The following is a 20,447-nucleotide window of genomic DNA, read 5'->3' as shown; positions in this document are numbered from 1 at the left end:
TGCCAGGTGCGTTCCTGCAGGCCACAGGAGGCAGCCTGGAAACAGCTCCAGGGTCCGGGGATGGAGGCACTGGCACAGCCACGCAGGGAGCCCCCAGGAGTGCACAAACCCAGACCCCAAGGCCGCTTCCAAGCCCTCGCGGGGTCCTGTGACGGAGGGCAGGCCAGGGGGCACTGCTGGGAGGTGGCTGAAGGGCGTGGGGTTGCCTTGCGGCGTGATGCAGATGTTCCGCTCTGAAAGGCACCAGGTTGTCCTCCGTGGGCTGCGAGGGCTGTGTGGGGTGTGGATTGCTCATCCCTCCTGGGAGAAGGGCTCATTGCAGACCACATGGGAGAGCTGAAGCTATCCAGCTTGACGCAGTAGCACACAGAGAATGTTCTGGAAGAAGGAAGCAGGGACTGCCAGTCTCAACATGGGCACATGCCACTGTCACGTCTGATGGGGCAGAGCAGCCTCAGGAGAAAAATGGACCAGCCTGGCCCACCCACAGGCAGTGACGGGAAATGACGCGTGGCTGCAGGTGCTGTGGCTGATCCCATTTCCCGGAGGAGAAGGCTGAGGCACAGGGAGATCAATGCCATGTGCAGGGGTGCCCTGGCCCACCTTCACTGGACCAAGGGTGCTTGCCTCTCGTTCTCCGCGCCTTCCCTGCCCCGGCACAGCACTGGCTGCAGGCAGATATTCTGGGAGTGTCTCTGACAACACACAGAGGGCATGTCCTGTGTGCTAGGCGCTGAGTGGAGAATGTTCCAGATACGCGCATTCAGTTCTGCAGCCCTGCGAGGTCTGTGGAGTGGGGTGGGGGTCAGTGATGTGACGGGGCAGCCCTGGGAGGTCTGTGGAGTGGGGTGGGGGTCAGTGATGTGACGGGGCAGCCCTGGGAGGTCTGTAGAGTGGGGGTGGGGTCAGTGATGTGACAGGGCAGCCCTGGGAGGTCTGTAGAGTGGGGGTGGGGTCAGTGATGTGACGGGGCAGCCCTGGGAGGTCTGTAGAGTGGGGTGGGGGTCAGTGATGTGACGGGGCAGTCCTGGGAGGTCTGTAGAGTGGGGGTGGGGTCAGTGATGTGACGGGGCAGCCCTGGGAGGTCTGTAGAGTGGGGGTGGGGGTCAGTGATGTGACGGGGCAGCCCTGGGAGGTCTGTAGAGTGGGGTGGGGGTCAGTGATGTGACGGGGCAGTCCTGGGAGGTCTGTAGAGTGGGGGTGGGGTCAGTGATGTGACGGGGCAGCCCTGGGAGGTCTGTAGAGTGGGGGTGGGGGTCAGTGATGTGACGGGGCAGCCCTGGGAGGTCTGTAGAGTGGGGGTGGGGGTCAGTGATGTGACGGGGCAGTCCTGGGAGGTCTGTAGAGTGGGGGTGGGGTCAGTGATGGACGCGGCAGGTTAAGCCTCTGCCTGCCATGCTGGCATCCCATATCAGAGCACTGGTTCAAGTCCTAGCTTGTCTGCTTCCAATCCTGCTCCTGCTCATGCGCCCAAGTGCTTGGGCCTGCCCCCACCTGGGAGACCCGGATGGAGTCCTGGCTCCTGGCTTTGGGACATGGCCCAGCCTTTACTGTTGTGGCCATTTGGGGAGTGGACCAGTGGGTACAAGATCTCTCTATGTCTCTCTGTCTCTGTCTCTGTCTTTCTCTCTGTATGTTGGTCTGCCTTATTAATAAATAAATCTTTAAAAAATGGCAAAGTGGTATAGGCACAATAATGGTTGAATATTGGCACTTTCAAATGGTCCCACCTGGTCACAGGTCCTCTCTGAGCCATTAGGTGAGGGATCAGAGACTCGAGAGTGCCGTAACCTGGCCAAAGTCACACAGCACTGGGGAGGAGTGGGGCCGGCACTCAGGCCAGGCAGAAAGGCCCAGGCCTCCACCCTTAGGCCTCCCTGGCACTACTAGGTTGCTGGGTGGATTGAGTGAGAGCGGTAGAAGGATGAGGGTCACAGGGCTGGTGTTGTGGTGTCCTGGGTGAAGCCTCTGCCTGTGGCACCGGCACCTGGTATGGCCCCTGGTTTGAGTCCCACCTGCTCCACTTCTGATCCAGCTCCCTGCTGATGGCCTGGGAAAGCAGCAGAGGTTGGCCCAAGTCCTTGGGCCCCTGCCCCCACCTGGGAGACCCGGATGAAGCCCCTGGCTTCAGCCTGGCACAGCCCCAGCCGTTGTAGCCACTTGGGAAGTGAACCAACAGGTAGAAGACCCTCTCTGCCTCTCCCTCTCTCTCTGTGTAACTCTGCCTTTCCAATAAATAAATGAATAAATAAAAAGAAGGATGAGATTCGCCCCTGACTATGTCCTCTGTCCTCCCACAGCCACCAGGAGATTGAGGGCCACCCACCCGTCCGTCTCCACCATCTACTTCCTGTTCACCATCTTTGTGGTATCCACTGTCTTCCACTGCCACCAGCGCCTGGCTCTGGTGCCGGCTCCCTGGGCATATTCAGCCCGCGTGGTCGTGGTCCCCGGACACCTACCCCGGGAGGGCATGTGGACCATCAACGCCATGGGCCGCCTGGGGAACCAGATGGGCGAGTACGCCACGCTGTACGCCCTGGCCAAGGAGAACGGGCGGCCCGCCTACATCCCGGCCCAGATGCACAGCACGCTGGCCCCCATCTTCCGCATCAGCCTCCCGGTGCTGCACAGCAGCACGGCCAGCAGGGTCCCGTGGCAGAACTACCACCTCAACGACTGGATGGAGGAGCGCTACCGCCACATCCCCGTGCCCTACGTGCGCCTCACGGGCTACCCCTGCTCCTGGACCTTCTACCACCACCTGCGCCACGAGATCCTGCGGGAGTTCACGCTGCACGACCACGTGCGGGAAGAGGCCCAGGCCTTCCTGCGGGGGCTGCGGGTGAACGGCAGCCGGCCCAGCACCTTTGTGGGGGTGCACGTGCGCCGGGGCGACTACGTGCGCGTCATGCCTCAGGTGTGGAAGGGCGTGGTGGCCGACCGGGGCTACCTGGAGCAGGCGCTGGACTGGTTCCGGGCCCGCTACCGCTCCCCGGTGTTCGTGGTCACCAGCAACGGCATGGCCTGGTGCCGGGAGAACATCGACGCCTCCCGCGGGGACGTGGTGTTCGCCGGCAACGGCCTCGAGGGCTCTCCGGCCAAGGACTTTGCGCTGCTCACGCAGTGTAACCACACCGTCATGACCATCGGCACCTTTGGCTTCTGGGCCGCCTACCTGACCGGCGGGGACACCGTCTACCTGGCCAACTACACCGCGCCAGATTCGCCCTTCCACCTGGTCTTCAAGCCCGAGGCCGCCTTCCTGCCGGAGTGGGTCGGCATCACCGCCAACATGGGGCGGGCCTTGTGGAGTGGCCTCTAGCGCCGTGTGCGTCCCTCCCTGCTCCTCACGCCTCACGGGGAGCAGCGCATGGACCCGGGATCCCACACGGAGTCTGAATGCAGACTTACCTACCTGTAGCCGAGGGACCTGAGACAAGTGACTTAACTTCTCTCTGCCTTCATTTGCTGTCTGAAAATAAAAATAATTCAGAACTGACCTCAGCGGCGACTGGGGGAACTTGACAAGTACGTTCACAGCCGGTGCCTCGTTAGTGCGTGGTGTGTGGGGCTGTAAGACAGTGGGGCACCCATGTCCCCTTCCCCGCAGCCCTAGGGATCTGTGCTCACCTCCCGGATGGCCCCGTTCCCTGCCTGCAGTAATGAGGAACTAGAAGTTTGGGCGGGCAGCGAGGAATCCAGGCTGTGGGTGTCCTGGGCCTCACCGTGAGAGAGTTGGAGGGCACACCGAGTTTGAGGTGCCCTTGGTAGAGAGAGGAGTCCCCTGCACTGGGTGGGGAGAGGGATTTGGGTGCAGGTAGCACCCTGGGGAGTGAGAAGGACATGGGGCCAAGGCTCCCAGAGTGGGCACCTCAAGGACAGTGGTTGACAGGAGGGGTCTCCCCCAACCCCACGCTGCCTGTGTCTCCAGGCCCTGTACCCCTCTGGGAAACCCCAGGACAGATGGGTGGGCCCTGTCACTGTAGCTGAGCCCCACACACCATGTGGAGTATAACACAAAGAGGCTGATCCCACATGTGGTTCTGGGGCCCCAAAACATGGTGCCAGGGTGTGCTTGCCTCTCAGGAGGGCCTCCCTGCTGGGCCGTGACACAGCCAGGGCATCGCGTGCAGACAGCGTCCTAGTTCAGGTCTCCCCTCCCACTTCCCTCCCTCCTCCCGTTGGCCAGAGCCAGGGACTCGATCCAGGTCTCCCACGTGGGTGGCAGGAGCTCAGCCATCACTGCTGCCTCCTAGTGTCTGTGTTAGCCGGAAGTAGGCTCAAGCCAGGAATCGAACCCAGGTACTCCAGGATGGGACACAGGCACCTCAGCTGGAGTCTCACCTGCCAGGTCAGACAGCCCCGCCTCTCCTCTTAGAAACCCACAGCCTTGGAGCAGGTCTGCGGGTTCAGGTTCCCAGGTCCCACCTCGGAGTGACCTGGGTTCAGCCTCCAACCCCGGCTCCCGGCCCCAACTGCCTAAGAACACAGGCCCTGGAGGCAGCAACTGCAGCTCAAGTGGTTGGGATCCTGCCCCCCAGGAGGAGACCCAGACTGTGAGCTCCGCGCCGGCTTCCGGCTCTGGCCCCAGCTCAGCCTCTGCTGTCGTGAACATTTGAGGACTGAACCGGCAGGCGGGGGCTGAGGACTGGGGTGGCCCGCGTTGGAGGCTGGGGGGTTGCCTCGCTGGGGCTGCCCTGGCAAAGCCGGGCTCCTGCAGTCCTGGAGGCCGGAAGTCCCGGAGCGAAGTGTTGGCAGGCTGGGTGAGGGGGGATCCACCCCGGGCCTCTCTCCTTGACCTGTCGATGGCCGTCCATCCTCTCCCTCTGTGTCTGCATCCAGATCTCTTCTTGCAGGGACGCCAGTCACGTTGGATTCATTCCTACTCTAATGACCTCATTTTCATGACAGCTATACCGATCAGGTTTCCAGACACAGACCCCGAGGGTGTGGCTGGGAGCTGAGCGCTTCAGCATGACTTTGGGGAAACACAGGTCAGCCGTAAAGGCCCAGCCCTTCCCGGAGTCGAGCACTTGTCCACCCTCCGTACATTTCCCCTCCATTTTCAGAACCAGCCTCTCGTAGTTCCCTCAGCCTGGATCTCTTCCCAATCTACCCCTTCCAGGGAGAGGAATCCGGGACCTGACCCTGCCCCCTGTCAAGGAGACCTCAGACAGCAGCCACGTCACCCGCGTGCCAGCTCCCTGCTGCTCCAAATCTCATCTCCAACTTTCTCCACCTTGCGTTGTGCCCCAAGATGCTGATGGGTGACACCCGTGGGCCCCCTCGCCCTCTGAATTCCTGTGGGGCTGGGCCCAGAAACGGGAGGGAAGAGCTGCACCTTCTCCTGGGTCTCCCCACATCTTACCCAGACCTCTGCACCTACCTCCTGCTGCCCGGCGTGGGCACTTGACCAATGCCAGCACTGGTATTATGCTATGGGAAGTTCCTGCGTGGGCACCTGGCACCCACACTGAGCCACTAGCTGCATTTCGTCCCTGCTTGGCGGGATGAGGGTTTGTTGGTTCCCAGATCAGAAGGCAGGATGTTTCTCGTGGACATGGGGTGGAGGACAAAGCCAGGAGCTGCTGGGGTGGGGAGCTGGGCACCCTTTCGCTGTCCTGCTTCCTTCTCATACTTCCTGGGGAGCCACAGGTGCCGAGGGCGAGACCTGGAACAGGGCTGGCTGCTGGGAATGGGGTGGGGGGTGTCACGGCCTACACGGTGCTTGGCTCTGTCTGGCATGACTGCCAGGGGAACCTAGCGCTGCCTCCCTGTGTGAAGGAGGAAGTGAGCTGCTTTTGTCCAGGCCAGCTGCCACCAATAAATTGCACTAAATCCATTCAATAAATATTTGCTGAGCGCCTTACCCTTTGTTGGTTCCCAAGCAGAAGTTGGCCAGCTCCCCCGAGATGCTCCTCCCGCCATGTCTGTCACCAGAGGGGCGAGAAGGAAGCCTGGCGGTTCCCCCAGACAAGGCCTGGACACACTTCTGAAGTCCACCCCTCTGGATCCCTGCGCGAAAGCCCTAAGCCCCAGGCCCGCAGGAATGGTGCCCTATTGGGAAACAGGACGGGTTGCAGGTCCACTCATAATGAGGTCACCCAGAAGCAGGGTGGGCCCTTCATCCACCGCGACTGCTGGCCGCACGGCCATGGCGGGCCAGAGGCAGAGCCGGAGTGGCTTCCTGTTGGGGTCCCTCGTGACAGCCGCCCAGTGTGACCGTACGTGAGCGGAGTGGGTTGCACAGCCACCGCATGACAGACGGTGGCTTAGCAGGCAGACTGGGGACTAAAGGGCTCTGTTGGCCTTGCCTGTGTTCCAGGCAAGAGGAGGAAATCAAGTCTCCAGGAAGGGAACGCCGGGGCTGACTCAAGCAGGGTGTGAGTCTGGTTGGACCTGGACAGGTGCCAGAGCTATGCAGGGGTGGCCCTGGAGTGACCCAGCTGCTTTTGCAGAAATGGCCGAGAAACCCCCTGAGATTGCCCGAGAGTCGTCCTCCCAGAGGGAGCTCGGCCTCGCCAGCTGCACCGCTCTGGCTGGGGGGCTGGGCCCCTGTGGTCACTCTCCGGGGTGGAGCTCCACCGGAAGTGGGCTGTCTGTGTGCAACCCCCTTTGGCTTGCACGAGAGGAGCTGGGAGTGGGGTGGGGAGGCGAGGCTGGGTTCGCTGAACGAGTTCTTCTGTGATTCTTAGTTACATCACAGGCTTGGTCACCTGCAAGACGCCTCTCCAGTAGCGAGGAAAGTCAGCCTGGCTTTCACTGCATTCACAAAACCCAGCATGGGATGGGCTCGTCCACTGGGCGGTGACGACGGGCACACGCCCTGGACACAGCTGCCCATGCCAGGCTCCCACGATCATTAGCTGTGTGATTCCAGCCAAGTGACCTGACCTCTCTGAGCGTTCAAATATTGCCTGGCCACAGAACCACACGCTGTAAGAAATGTCCACACAGAAAGCATGTGGGGCAGGGGAGGGGGGGAGGATTTGGACAGGAAATGGGGAGTGTCTTGGTTTTCTTTCTTTTTTTTTTTTTCCCAATTTTTATTTATTTGAAAGTCAGAGTTATGTAGAGAGAGGGGTCTTCCATCCACTGGTTCACTCTCCAGATGACCAATGGCCAAGGCTGGGCCAGGCTGAAGCCAGGAGCCAGGAGCTGCATCCGGGTCTCCCATGCAGGTGCAGGGGCCCAGGAACTTGGGCCATCCTCTGCTGCTTTTCCCAGGCCATTAGCAGGGAGCTGGATCAGAAGTGGAGCAGATAGGACTCAAACCCGTGCCCAGATGGGTTCCTGGCAACACAGGCAGCATCTTTATCTGCTACCCCTGTTTTCCTTAATGAATTAATTTTTATTTGAAAGGAGGAGAGAGACAGACAGACTCTATCCAGGTCTCCCATATGGGTGTCAGGAACCCAAGTACTTGGGCCATCTCCTGCCGTCTCCCAGCAGGGAGCTGGACCAGAAGCAGAGTATCAGGGACTCTAACCAGCACTCCAGGTGGTATAAAGGCTTACCCTGCTGAGCCAGCACACCAGCACCGCCAACCACCCGGGAAGGGCCCCACCTCTCAACCCTGTCGAGTCTGGGATTAGTTTCCAGCAATGACCTTCAGGCCGCAGCCGGGGGCTGGTGGACATGTTATTCGTGGATTGTGGTGCGGCACATACAGCTCCGTGAACATACTAAACCCTATGGAACTGTACGTGTCAAACAGGTAGGATGTGTAGTCTGCACATTATGTCTCCATAGACTGGTATTTGTTTTATAAAGATGCCCGGCCCGTGGAGCCAGGCAGTGAGCATTCACCGTCGTCACCCACAGAGCGGGGAGCACCCTTCTGTGGGGGAGGGACCCCCGGGTGGGATCCTCTGCAGCAGTGGGACATGGCTCCGGTGCTTGGGCCCCTGCACCATGGGGGAGACCCGCGTGAAGCTCCTGACTCCGGAAATCACAGTCCCTGCAGTTCTCCTCTTCCTGGTGCAGAACAATGCGTGCTGTGTTCTGTGGACAGACCAGGGCCACACCCTGACCTTGATCCTGTTCTGGCCTGGACAGGACTGGGTCACGCAGAGACACTGGCAGGACAGAGACTTGATCCAGCAATGGCGTCCAGGCAGCAGGAGGCTCAATGCCTTTTTTTTTTTTTTTTTAATATTTACTTATTTATTTGAAAGGCAAGGTGAGGGTGAGAGAGAGAGAGATCTTCCATCTGCTGGTTCACTCCCCAAAAAGGGCCAGAGCTGGACCAATCTGAAGCCGGGAGCCAGGAGCTTCTCCCAAATGGGTGCAGGGGCCCAAAGACTTGGGCCATCTTCCACTGCTTTCCCAGGCAGGTTAGCAGGGAGCTGGATCGGAAGTGGAGCAGCTGGGACTCGAACCGGTGCCCATAGGGGATGCAGCCACTGCAGGTGGCAGCTTTACCTGTTATGCTACAGCATCCCTACGGCGCCACCCCGGAGGCTACAGGAGCTGGTTAGGCCCAGCCACGCCCTATGCCTCAGGCTCCGCCACTGCCAACCCCTAGCAGCGCCCAAGGCTGAGCCATTAGGGCTGCAGAACAGTGCATCAGAATAACCCTTCCCACCGTGGCTTGCCTCAGGCACTTGTTACAGCCCCAAGGACAGAGCGCTGAGTGACACAGCACCTGAGGAGCTGGCCGGGCAGAGGGGCACAGCTGGGAGCTGACTCTTCGCAGGAGAGTGCCCTTCAGGTCTCAGCTTGGATGCCACCCCCTCCTGGAAGCCCTCCATGGCAGTCCTACGTAAGGGAGACGACCTGCGTCTCTTACTCTTGTTCTGCTGCCCCTCCTTCTCTGTGCATTTCTCTTTCCGGAGCCTGTTGCTCCGAGCTGGCTCGACCGGCAAGTGCGTTTGTTGGACATCCATTGCCCTGACTTGGATCTGGGGACCCACTCTCTCCACGCCTGCCCTGAGGGGCCGGGAACACAGCCTCGGCCCTTGGGACAGCCAGTTCCTGGTGAGCTCAGTCCGGTGGAAGCCCAGGGCCAGGCAGTGGCCGTCAGATCTGAGAGATGGGAGTGATCCTTCCAGCTCCGGGGCGGGAGAGCCAGGAGGCCCTGGGAGGGACAGGGAGACAGGGATGGGACAGAGGCTCCTGGGAATCAGAGGGGCAGGTTGGGGGGAGGGGAGTCCATCCACACCGTTCTGTGATTTTCCTATTGAGCTATGGAGGGTGCACCTCCCAGGAGGGCTGATGGCTGGCTTGCTGGGAATGTTGCAAGCTACTGGTTACATTCAGCACTTATCTAACCCCATAGCACTCACAGCTGAATACACTGTATCGGGACCAAATCTGCAAATCCAGCCTGCCCTGGTTGTCTTGCTACACTTACACTAATGCACCTCTGGAGGTTACCTGCGTTCATTGTGTCTGGAGGGCGGCAGGCTATTATGCAGGGGCCTCGCAGGCGTTGAGCTCAGTGGCTGAGATGTCCACTCAGAGTCTCTGGGCTGGACACCCAGCAGCAGCTCCTGCATCTGGGGAGTGAACCACCTGGGGGTTCCCCCGCAACGAGCCTCCTCATACAGCATGGTCCTGTTGCACACCTTGTTCCAGTCCCATGTCCCACGAGGTAACCTTGGGAGCTTGGAATTGGCTCTGGCGGGCGTATTCAGACACTTCCAGCCCGAGCATTTCCCAGGAGAGCTGGTTGTCAGCTTCCCCACACAGCACTGGTTCTGAAACAGGAGAGCAAAGGGCTTTTTTTTTTTTTTTTAATGAAGTTTAGTTATTTGTTTTCATCTACTTAAAAGAGCGACTGAGGGAGAATGTGAGAAAGAGATCTTCCATCTGCTGGTTCATTCCCCCAGTGCCCATAAAAGCCAGGGCTGCGCGAAGCTGAAACCAGGAGCCAGGGTGTCCCACGTAGGTGGCAGGGGCCCAGGTACTTGAGCCATCATGGCTGTGTCCCAGGCACGTGAGCAGGAAGCTGCTGGGAAGTGGACTAGCCAGGACTGGAAGCAGGGGTGCTTGGAGATGGCAGTGTCTCGTAACCACTGCGCCCCAAGTGCTGCCCCGAGGGTGGAGGACTTAGGGCATTAGGGCAGCAGCACTCTGGGGGTGCCGTCCCCGTGGGGCCTTCTGGGACTCTGAGAGGCTACCAAAGCACTTGGGGGACCAGGGACGGGGGATGGCAGGAGCCACATCAGCAGAACTGCCCCACACTCCTGTGACTTTTGACCATCGTGCAGATACCAGAGAGGTGAAAATCCACGCCCGTGCCCGGAAGCCCAGAACCCGCCCTGTGTACTGTACGCCGTTCCCTGGGTTTCTTTTTCTCCAGGGCACTAAGCCCTCTGTCCTGCACACCGCTGCACCTCGGGACTCGCTGCCTGCCTGCTCACAGCTGCCATTCGCAGGAAACTTTATCTACCTGTTTTCTAGAAACTGGTGGTTTGAGTGCAAGCCTTGATCTGATTTGGGTTGTTTCTATTTGTGTGTGTGTTTAAGATTTATTTTTTTTTTTTATTTGAAAGAGTTACATAGAGAGAGGAGAGGCAGAGAGAGAGAGAGAGAGAGAGAGAGAGAGAGGTCTTTCATCCGCTGGTTCACTCCCCAATTGGCCTCAACGGCCGGAGCTGCACTGATCCAAAGCCAGGAGCCAGGAGCTTCTTCCAGGTCGCCCATGTGGGTTCAGGGGCCCAAGGACTTGGGCCATCTTCTGCTTTCCCAGGTCACAGCAGAGAGCTGGATCGGAAGTGGAGCAGCTGGGTCTCGAACTGGTGCCCATATGGGATGCCAGTGCTTCAGGCCAGCGCGTTAACTGGCTGCACCACAGTGCCAGCCCCATGTGTGTGTGTGTTTTTTTTTTTTAAGTTTTATTTTTTTATTTATTTGAAAGGCATAATGAGAGAAAAAGGAGGAGAGACACACAGAGAGAGGTCTTCCATCCTCTGGTTCACTCCCCAGATGGCTGCAATGCTGGGGCTGGGCTTCTTCCAGGTCTCCCACATGGGCACAGGGGACCCCAAGGACTTGATCCATCCTCTGCTGCTTTCCCAGGCCATAGCAGGGAGCTGGATCAGAAGTGGAGCAGCCGGGACTCGAACAGGCACCCGTGTGGGATGCCAGCATCGCGGACAGAGGCTTGCCCTGTTATGCCACAGCGCTGGCCCCTGTTTGTTGTTTTTAAGGGGGATTCACAGCTGGTCAGTGGAATTCCTGCTGCTTCCCTCGGGGCCAGGGTATGTGGCTGCGACACTGCCGTCTCCTCCCCAGTGACCTTCCGCGTCCCTCCTGTGCCTGACCGGCAGCCTGTGATACTGCATGTGCGAGCAGGGTGCTGATTTCCTGAGCGTTTTCTCGGAATAAGGGAAACCGGGAGCTGCCATTACTGGTGCTCTCCGCGACCCCACCTGCCTGGCGCCCGACCCTGACTTCCACCGCCCTCAGCCGTGCGGCCTCGGCCACTTCCTCGGCTCTCTCTGCTTGGGGTTCCCTTCCGTACGCCAGGGCTACCGCGGGTGCCTCCCCCACCCCCCATGAAATTACTGCCAAGGGGGAACGGGGGTCTGGCACAGGTGCCTCCCCAGATAAACGCCTTCAGGGCCCTGCAGTGTGCCTGTGCCCAGACTCAGGACGAGCCCGGCCCTGCTGGACTCTGCCCCTTCCAGGCTGTCTTCCTGGCTTGCAGCCCAGCAGGCACAAGGGAAGGAGGAGGGGCCCAAACTCACCTGGCCTCTGCCCAGCCCCACCGCTCTAGGAAACCAGGGACATCCTGGGCGGGGTTTGGGAGCCACACCTGCAGGAGGGCTCCGGCTGCTTTGTTTCCCCCGGTGAAGAGACCCGGAGGGAGCAGTGAGCCAATCTGCCACTGAACAAGTCCCCGCTTCCTGCGACCACAACCAGGTGAGAGCCGGGGGGGTGGCGGGCCTCTCCCATCACCCCTGTGGCTCACACACCGGGCAGAGTGCTGCAAGGGGCTGAACCCAGTCGCTGGGGCAGTGGACACCCCCAGCAGCCAGGACCCACCTTTCAGCCCCCCAGGCCAGCTGGCTCTCGGTGTAGGGGTGGAGAGGGCTGGGACCAGAGGGGCAAGAAGGAGGCAGAGAGGCTGGGGATTTCCTGCAGGTGCCGGGGCCCCTTCCTGAGGAGCGGGAGGTGGGGTTTCTCCCAGGAAGCTGGGGGCCCCGTGTGGGTCCGGCTTCCTCGTGCACCCCCTCCAGGGAAGACCCTCGCCCCCTCCCCGCCGCTGCCATGCAGCCGCTGGATGCAGCTGTCGGAACCAAGGGCAGGTAAGGAGCTGGGTTTCCCTGCCACAGTGCCCTGGGCTCCTCCCACACACTGAGCAGCACAGCCCTGGGTTCTGGCCCTGGCTGTGGCCTTGGCCAGGATGTCCCTGCTGGCAGGAGCCTCTCCAGTCTCCTCTTGCCCCTGCCTGCTCCCTGCTCCGCCCCAGCCTGGCCCCCACACTCCACAAACCCAGGCATCCGCGCCTCCATTGCCACGTGGCCCCGCGCCTGTCTCGGTCCCCTTTGATGTGAAATGGGTGTTGTTGAAACCCACTGACTTACTGCCGTCAGCGGGGCGGGGTGCGGTGGGGGCGAGGAGACCTGGCTCAAGGCAGACAGAAACGTGGGTGCAGGGCGTCCGAGTCTGGGGGTCAGTGTGGCACACACAGCCCCAGAGGGGGGCGGGGTCTCCGTCTCTGCTTCCTGGGTGGGACACTGAAACTCAGAGAGGAAAGACCCAGGTCCCTGGGCGGGACACTGACACCCAGAACCCAGGTCCAGGGTCTCACAGCCAACGCAAGGCCACTGGCCATGGCCCACGGGACCTCTCTCCAAGCCTTAGCCTCATAGCGTGGGGGCCTCTCCTGCATCCTCCCCAGGTAAGGAGGCAGAGAGACGTTATTCTTTTTTTTTTTTTTTTTTTTGACAGGCAGAGTGGACAGTGAGAGAGAGAGACAGAGAGAGAAAGGTCTTCCTTTGCCGTTGGTTCACCCTCCAATGGCCGCCGCTGCAGCCGGCGCACCGCGCTGATCCTGGCAGGAGCCAGGATCCAGGTGCTTTTCCTGGTTTCCCATGGGGTGCAGGGCCCAAGCACCTGGGCCATCCTCCACTGCACTCCCTGGCCACAGCAGAGAGCTGGCCTGGAAGAGGGGCAACCAGGACAGAATCCGGCGCCCCAACTGGGACTAGAACCCGGTGTGCCGGCGCCGCAAGGTGGAGGATTAGCCTATTGAGCCACGGCGCCGGCCTGAGAGAGACGTTATTCTAGAACATTCTGCCCCTCTGTGTACCCAAGCCAAACCGGCCTTTTTGTCTGTTTGCTGCAAACAAATTTTAAGGGGACACAAAGTTCCCTGCCCAGGGACCCTGTGGTAAGAGATGGGTTGACAGGGCCTGTCTGCCTCTGTTGACTTTTTTACCGACCCAGAAACACTGACAAGGGGAAACAAGAAGTGAGGGGCAGGCTGATACTGGCAGGGACCCAGCTCCAGAGGGAGACAAGAATGAAGCAGGCCCTGGGCCAGCATTGTGCTATAGCCTCCTATATGGATGCCGGTTCGAGTCCTGGCTGTTCCACTTCCAATCCAGCTCCCTGCTAAGAAGCCTGGGAAAGCAGCAGCAGATTTGCCAGCACCGTGGCTCACTAGGCTAATCCTCCGCCTTGTGGCGCTGGCACACCAGGTTCTAGTCCCGGTCGGGGCGCCGGATTCTGTTCCGGTTGCCCCTCTTCCAGGCCAGCTCTCTGCTGTGGCCAGGGAGTGCAGTGGAGGATGGCCCAAGTGCTTGGGCCCTGCACCCCATGGGAGACCAGGAGGAAGCACCTGGCTCCTGGCTTCGGATCAGCGCAGCTCTGGCCATAGTGGCCATTTGGGGGGTGAACCAAGGGAAGAAAGACCTTTCTTTCTCTCTCTCTCTGTCTAACTCTATCTGTCAAATTAAAAAAAAAAAAAAAAGTGCTACCTCATTACAATCCGCCCCTTGATTTCCCATCTTACCATTTCTGTCCCATACAGCAAGATTCAAAAAAAAAAAAAAATTTTTTTTTTGACAGGCAGAGTGGACAGTGAGAGAGAGAGAGAGAAAGGTCTTCCTTCCGTTGGTTCACCCCCCAAATGGCCACTACAGCCGGTGCTGCGCTGATCCGAAGCCAGGAGCCAGGTGCTTCTCCTGGTCTCCCATGGGGTGCAGGGCCCAAGCACTTGGGCCATCCTCCACTGCACTTCCAGGCCACAGCAGAGAGCTGGCCTGGAAGAGGAGCAACCGGGACAGAATCTAGCACCCTGACCGGGACTAGAACCCGGGGTGCTGGCGCCGCAGGCGGAGGATTAGCCTACTGAGCTGCAGTACCAGCCAAAAAAAATTTTTTTTTAATTTAAATAACCCAAACATCAGTCCTGGCAGGTGGACTCACAGACCTCTCCCTGAATTCATTGAGGGGATGGGGGGTACTCCTTGGAGTTAGCGCCGCCTGCTTTACCTGTACCTGATTGGGTGGGGCTGCCTGTGGCTGCCTCGGTCACCTGGGATTCCTCCTGGCTCTGTGGTCTGTGGTCCAGATGCCTGTCTCAACCCCCAGTAAGAAACGTGGAGACCACCAGGGCTTGACCCAGAGCCTACACCCAGCAGCAGCCCCCCGCTGTGTAGGCGGCCGCAGCAAGCGCTCACTGTGTGTTTGTGCCCAGCCTCGACTTATTGCTCAGAGAGGCAAAGTCACCCGCCCCGCGTCCCACAGCTGATGAGATTGGGAGCATGGCAGCCACTGTGTGACGCACAGAATGCGTTCCATGCTGGCCTGGTGCGTGTAGATTCGCTTAAATATTTATTTGAAAGGCAGAGTGACAGGGACAGGGAGAGACAGAGAGGTCCTCCATCTGCTGGTTCACTCCCCATATGGCCACGATGGCTGGGGCGGAAGCCAGGAGCCAGGAACTCCATCCGGGTCTGCTACATGAGTGGCAGGGCCCCAAGTACTTGGGCCATCATCTGCTGCCTTCCCAGATGTGTTAATAGCAAGGAACTGGATGGGAAGCGAAGAAGCCGGAACTTACACAGGCATCCATATGGGATACCAGCGTGGCAGGTGGCGGCTTTAGCCTGCTGTGCCACAACACCGGCCCCAGGATTCACTTTCGCAGCAATGAGGAAGGAGTCTGATTTAGAATTTGTGGACAAAACGTCTTCTGACAACACTGAGGGATCCAGGAACATGAGCTGGACTGGGGTGAACTCAGCCTCCCAGCTGCTCTCAGTCAAGTCAAAGAGGGAGAGAGCCGTGCTGGGCTCAACCCGTAGCAAAGGCCTCAGAGCCAGTGGCCCAGGCCAGGTTCCTTCCTACGACTCCCGAAAGATCCCCACGGGCCCTGAGGCTTCTGGGAAGCGGGGCCATTGTGAGGTCCTGTGCCAATCTTATGAAGCATAATAAGCCTAATGGGCCACACCTGCCTGCCTCTGGCAGCTTTGCAGGTTCAGCCAGGTCACACGTGCTTGATTTAGTGCTAATGTTCTCCCGTGGCCATCTGCGTGCTTACCCTGCCCAGGACCCTCGCCTTGGACCAAGCCATCCAGGAACCTTTTGTCTCGACATGACCTTTGAGCAAAGCCTCCAGGGTTTGGCACAGTTAAAACCTCCTGCTCCCGAGGAGGAGGCTGGGGCGGAGCAGCTGGGGTCCCCAGCTTCACCTGCGGGGGGTAGGGGGGCTGGCGAGACCTGGGGAGAGCCCCGCGCCTCGGAGGCGCTGGTTTCCTGCCCCTGCCCAGCACCCAGAGCCTGACCTCGCTGTCGGGGGCCACACCTGGGTCGTGACTGTGGTGACACAGCCCAGCTGTGTGTCCAGAGCAGCAAGGATCACCAATCCCTTTCGGATGCAGCCCTCAGCGATGACGAAGCCTTAGCCTCGTAAGGAGGGGTGGGGTGGGGAGTCCCTGGCAGCAGCCGAACTGCTCGGGTCTGAAAACCGCCGGTCCAAGTTCTCTGTCCACACTGCCCGCCACCTCCAGCGACGCCCTAGTGAGTCCCGGTGTTCCTGAGGGGCTGCTCTGTGCGTCCACCCTACTCCTGGAACTCATTTCTATTGTTTTTTTTTTTTTTTTTTTTTTTTTTGACAGGCAGAGTGGACAGTGAGAGAGAGAGACAGAGAGAAAGGTCTTCCTTTGCCGTTGGTTCACCCTCCAATGGCCGCCGCGGCCGGCGCGCTGCGGCCGGCGCACCGCGCTGATCCGATGGCAGGAGCCAGGAGCCAGGTGCTTCTCCTGGTCTCCCATGGGGTGCAGGGCCCAAGCACCTGGGCCATCCTCCACTGCACTCCCTGGCCACAGCAGAGAGCTGGCCTGGAAGAGGGGCACCGGGACAGAATCCGGCGCCCCGACCGGGACTAGAACCTGGTGTGCCGGCGCCACTAGGCGGAGGATTAGCCTAGTGAGCCGCGGCGCCGGCCTCTCATTTCTATTGTAACCAGAGTTGAAAACAACAGGTTGTTTAGGCACTCAAATATTGGGTGCTTTTCTGGGACTTCAGGAACCTTCCGGCTACCAAGGGTTACCAGCTCCCCCCACCTCAGCAGCTCCAACCCCTGCTCCCTCTCTCCACATCACCTGCCAGCTGCCTTCAGGGTCTTCAGTTAAAAACACTCAGGAGAGAGAATCGTATTGGCCCTATCCAGCTTTCCCATGTATGGCCAGTGTACAGGCTGGTGGTCAATGAACAGGGGCCACCGTGGGGCCAGGTTTCAAAGTCAAGTTCAGTCAGCTGTGGCCGGGGTGGGGGGTTAGGTAGGCTGAGTGGCTGAGCCCTGAATAGGCAGGGACCTATCCCTTGCAGGGGGACGGAGGCAGAGCACACACAAGATGGACGTCCCTAGACACTGGGGCCAGTAATCATAGCCGCAGGTAACTGCTTCCCCGTGTAGAGATGTCCACGCAGGCAGACTCAGACGGTCAACACCCACAACAGACACACAGTGTGCACGCGTGCAAGGTCTGTGCACATGTGTGCCCACACACGCAGAGTTCGGAGGGAGATACACACACACTCACACAAAGATTTTCCCATTCCCCAGATGGCCACAACAGCCAGGGCTGGGCCAGGCCAAAGCCAGGAGCCTGGAACTCCATCTGGGTCTCCCATGTGGGTGGCAGGGCCCAAGAACTTGGTCCACCTTCTGCTGCTTTCCCAGATGCATTAGCAGGGAGCTGGATAGGAAGTGGAGCAGCCGGGACTTGAAGCAGCACTCATATGGGTGCTGGTGTAGTGGGTGGCGGCTTCACCCACTGCTCATTTGTATGCATACCATGTCACACACATCGTTGGTGAGGGCACTTCACGAAGCTCATTGAAAATACATTTTAAAAGTAAGTTTGGAGCCGGCATTGTGGCAGAGCAGGACAAGATGCTGTATTGGAGGCCAGTGCTGTGGTGCAGGTTAATCCTCCACCTGCGGTGCCGGCATCTGGGTGCTGGCTCTAGCCCCGGCTGCTCCTCTTCTGATCCAGCTCTCTGCTGTGGCTTAGGAAAGCAGTGGAAGATGACCCAAGCGCTTGGGCCCCTGCAACCGCATGGGAGACCAGGAAGAAGCTCCTGGCTCCTGGCTTCAGATCGGCTCAGCTCTGGCCATTGTGGCCATTTGGGGAGTGAACCAGCGGATGGAAGACCCTTCCCTCTTGTCTTCCTCTCACTGTCCATAACTCTACCACTGTCTATAGAGAGGTCTATAACCTCTCACTGTCTATACCTCTCATATAAATAAATAAAACATTAAAAAAAAGATTCTGTTTTGGATGCCTGATTCCCATATTGCAGTGCCTGGTATTGAGTCCTGCCTCTGCTTCCAATCCAGCTTCCTGCCTATGTGCCTGGGAGGCAGCAGGTGAGGGCGCAAGCACTCGGGTCTCCCGTGTGGGAGATGCAGAGTGAGTGCCAGGCTCCTGGCTTTGGCCTGGTGCAGCCCAGCGCCTGCAGGCATTTGAGGGGTGAACCAGCAGATGGGAGGTCAGTCTCTCTCTCTCTCTCTCCCTCTCCCCCTCTCTCCCTCTCTCCCTTTCTCTCCCTGTGTTCCTCTGCCTTTCGAATAAATAGACATTTAAAAAAGAGAGAGATAAGTTTCCCTTAATGCAATCTGGAAATCAACGCATTGCTTTCTTATTATATGCATCCTCCACTAACCGTTTGCATGCCCTCACATGCACGGACATCAACATTTCTGCAGAACACTGTTCTGATCTTTGAATCCCATTTCCCCACAAAGGACCCTCACGGGTACCTACAGCGTAGGTCCCTGCAGGCATACTCACCTCGCAAAGACACACACGGTGTACACATCCCATATGCACCCTCTAGAGGCAAGCCTGGCAAGTGGTCACGCACGCCCTCATGGCGCCCGTGCACACCGCACACGCCGGTTCCCAAGAGCTAACTAACATCCCTGCTGTGCCTCCCCTGACAGCCATGAGCACCGCCCAGGTCCCCTTCGCCTTCCCCATGGTCCACGTCATCCTCTTCGTCTTCACCGCCTCCACCATCTTCCACCTCCAGCAGCGCCTGGTGAGGATTCAACCCACGTGGGAGGAGCTGCTGCCAGCACTCACGCCGGCCGTGACCTTCAGGCCCACAAGCCAGAGGGCCCCAAGCCAGCCGCTCGGGGGCATGTGGACCATCAACGCCATAGGCCGCCTGGGGAACCAGATGGGCGAGTACGCCACGCTGTACGCCCTGGCCAAGGAGAATGGGCGGCCCGCCTACATCCCGGCCCAGATGCACAGCACGCTGGCCCCCATCTTCCGCATCAGCCTCCCGGTGCTGCACAGCAGCACGGCCAGCAGGGTCCCGTGGCAGAACTACCACCTCAACGACTGGATGGAGGAGCGCTACCGCCACATCCCCGCGCCCTACGTGCGCCTCACGGGCTACCCCTGCTCCTGGACCTTCTACCACCACCTGCGCCACGAGATCCTGCGGGAGTTCACGCTGCACGACCACGTGCGGGAAGAGGCCCAGGCCTTCCTGCGGGGGCTGCGGGTGAACGGCAGCCGGCCCAGCACCTTTGTGGGGGTGCATGTGCGCCGGGGCGACTACGTGCGCGTCATGCCTCAGGTGTGGAAGGGCGTGGTGGCCGACCGGGGCTACCTGGAGCAGGCGCTGGACTGGTTCCGGGCCCGCTACCGCTCCCCGGTGTTCGTGGTCACCAGCAACGGCATGGCCTGGTGCCGGGAGAACATCGACGCCTCCCGCGGGGATGTGGTGTTCGCCGGCAACGGCCTTGAGGGCTCGCCGGCCAAGGACTTTGCGCTGCTCACGCAGTGTAACCACACCGTCATGACCATCGGCACCTTTGGGATCTGGGCCGCCTACCTGACCGGCGGGGACACCATCTACCTGGCCAACTACACCCTGCCCGACTCTCCCTTCCTCAAAATCTTCAAGCCTGAGGCCGCCTTCCTGCCGGAGTGGGTGGGGATTAATGCTGACCTGTCCCCATTGCTCAAGCACTGACGCTGGCCTGTCCCCGGCCCGCTGAGGCCACTCTGACATGGGAGGCCCACACTGTCACGTGGGCCAAGACCCGTTTCTTGCAGAAGAGTGCTGTGAGCTGCAGACAAGAGGAGTGCCAGCTACCACGTGCTCCAAGCACAATCCAAGTATCTCCCCGGGGGACCCAGAGGGGGTGCAGCTCCAGGGTCACCAACCCAGCAGCTCTGTTGCATGGAGCTTCTGGCTGTGCCAACTTCGACTTCTTAGCCTCCTCAACTCACGGTCCCAAAAGGGCTGCCACATATCCAGGTGTCACACACAGATGCAAACCTTTTCCAAAGGCAGCAAAAAGAGGGTCACTCTCGTCCTGGGTCCCTTTGGAAAGCTGAGGAAAACCTTCTGTTAGTCTGTTCTCTGTCGCTATAACAAAGTTTCTGGGGCTGAGTAACTTTATAAAGATTTTTTTTTTTTTTAAGAGTGATTGATTTGAAAGGCAGAGTGACAGAGATTGGGAGAGAGATCTTCCATCTGCTGATTCACTCTGTAAATGCCCACAACAGCCAGGCTGGGGCCAGGCGCCAGGAGCTCCATCCGGGTCTCCCACCATGGGTGGCAGAGGCCCAAAACGTGAGGCATCTCCTGCTGCCTCCCAGGCTGCAGGAGCAGGGGCTGGACTCAAACCAGCGCTCCAGCAGGCAATGGGGGCCTCCCAAGCAGCGGCTTAGCCCGCCACGCCACAGCGCCCGCCCCAGGAGAGACGCTCATTTAGGTCACAGCTCTGCAGTTGGGGCTCAGGTGTGAGGGGGCGGGGCCGCATAGCGAGAGAGGACACCTAGGAGGAGGGGCTGGGCTGGACTTGCTCTTTTTATCACAACCTCTGGCAAGAATGAGCCCAGGGCTCCGGTGAGATCTCTGTCCACCGCTTCCCAGGGCCCACAGTGACTTCACCCCCCAACACTGGGCCCCACTTCATTTTTTTCTTAAGACTGACTTATCTATTTGAGAAG

At 59.5% G+C, this 20,447-nt stretch overlaps 2 protein-coding genes across 2 annotated transcripts; both read left to right on the top strand.

Annotated features, from left to right (window-relative positions):
* Window positions 1-1,774: 1,774 nt before the first annotated feature.
* RFT-II (galactoside 2-L-fucosyltransferase) lies at window positions 1,775-3,663 on the top strand. The gene is given in 3 exon segments (NM_001082402.1): window positions 1,775-2,984; window positions 2,986-2,995; window positions 2,998-3,663. Coding segments are annotated over 3 exon segments (1,062 nt in total). The 5' UTR covers window positions 1,775-2,260; the 3' UTR covers window positions 3,326-3,663.
* Window positions 3,664-11,715: 8,052 nt separating this feature from the next.
* FUT2 (fucosyltransferase 2 (H blood group)) lies at window positions 11,716-19,915 on the top strand. The gene is made up of 2 exons (XM_002723737.5): window positions 11,716-11,874; window positions 18,416-19,915. Exon 2 carries the CDS (start codon window positions 18,418-18,420, stop codon window positions 19,459-19,461), a length of 1,044 nt encoding a protein of 347 aa, XP_002723783.2. The 5' UTR covers window positions 11,716-11,874; window positions 18,416-18,417; the 3' UTR covers window positions 19,462-19,915.
* Window positions 19,916-20,447: the final 532 nt, after the last annotated feature.

The sequence above is a fragment of the Oryctolagus cuniculus genome, chromosome 18, assembly GCF_964237555.1.
Source record: "Oryctolagus cuniculus chromosome 18, mOryCun1.1, whole genome shotgun sequence".
In the NCBI taxonomy this organism is placed as follows: domain Eukaryota; kingdom Metazoa; phylum Chordata; class Mammalia; order Lagomorpha; family Leporidae; genus Oryctolagus; species Oryctolagus cuniculus.
The sequence above is the reverse complement of the archived record's forward strand: the minus strand, read 5'-3'. Positions and strand labels throughout refer to the sequence as shown.

Excerpts from the sequence above, each read along its gene's own strand:
- FUT2 (XM_002723737.5), top strand. The coding sequence starts at position 18,418 with ATGAGCACCGCCCAGGTCCCCTTCGCCTTCCCCATGGTCCACGTCATC.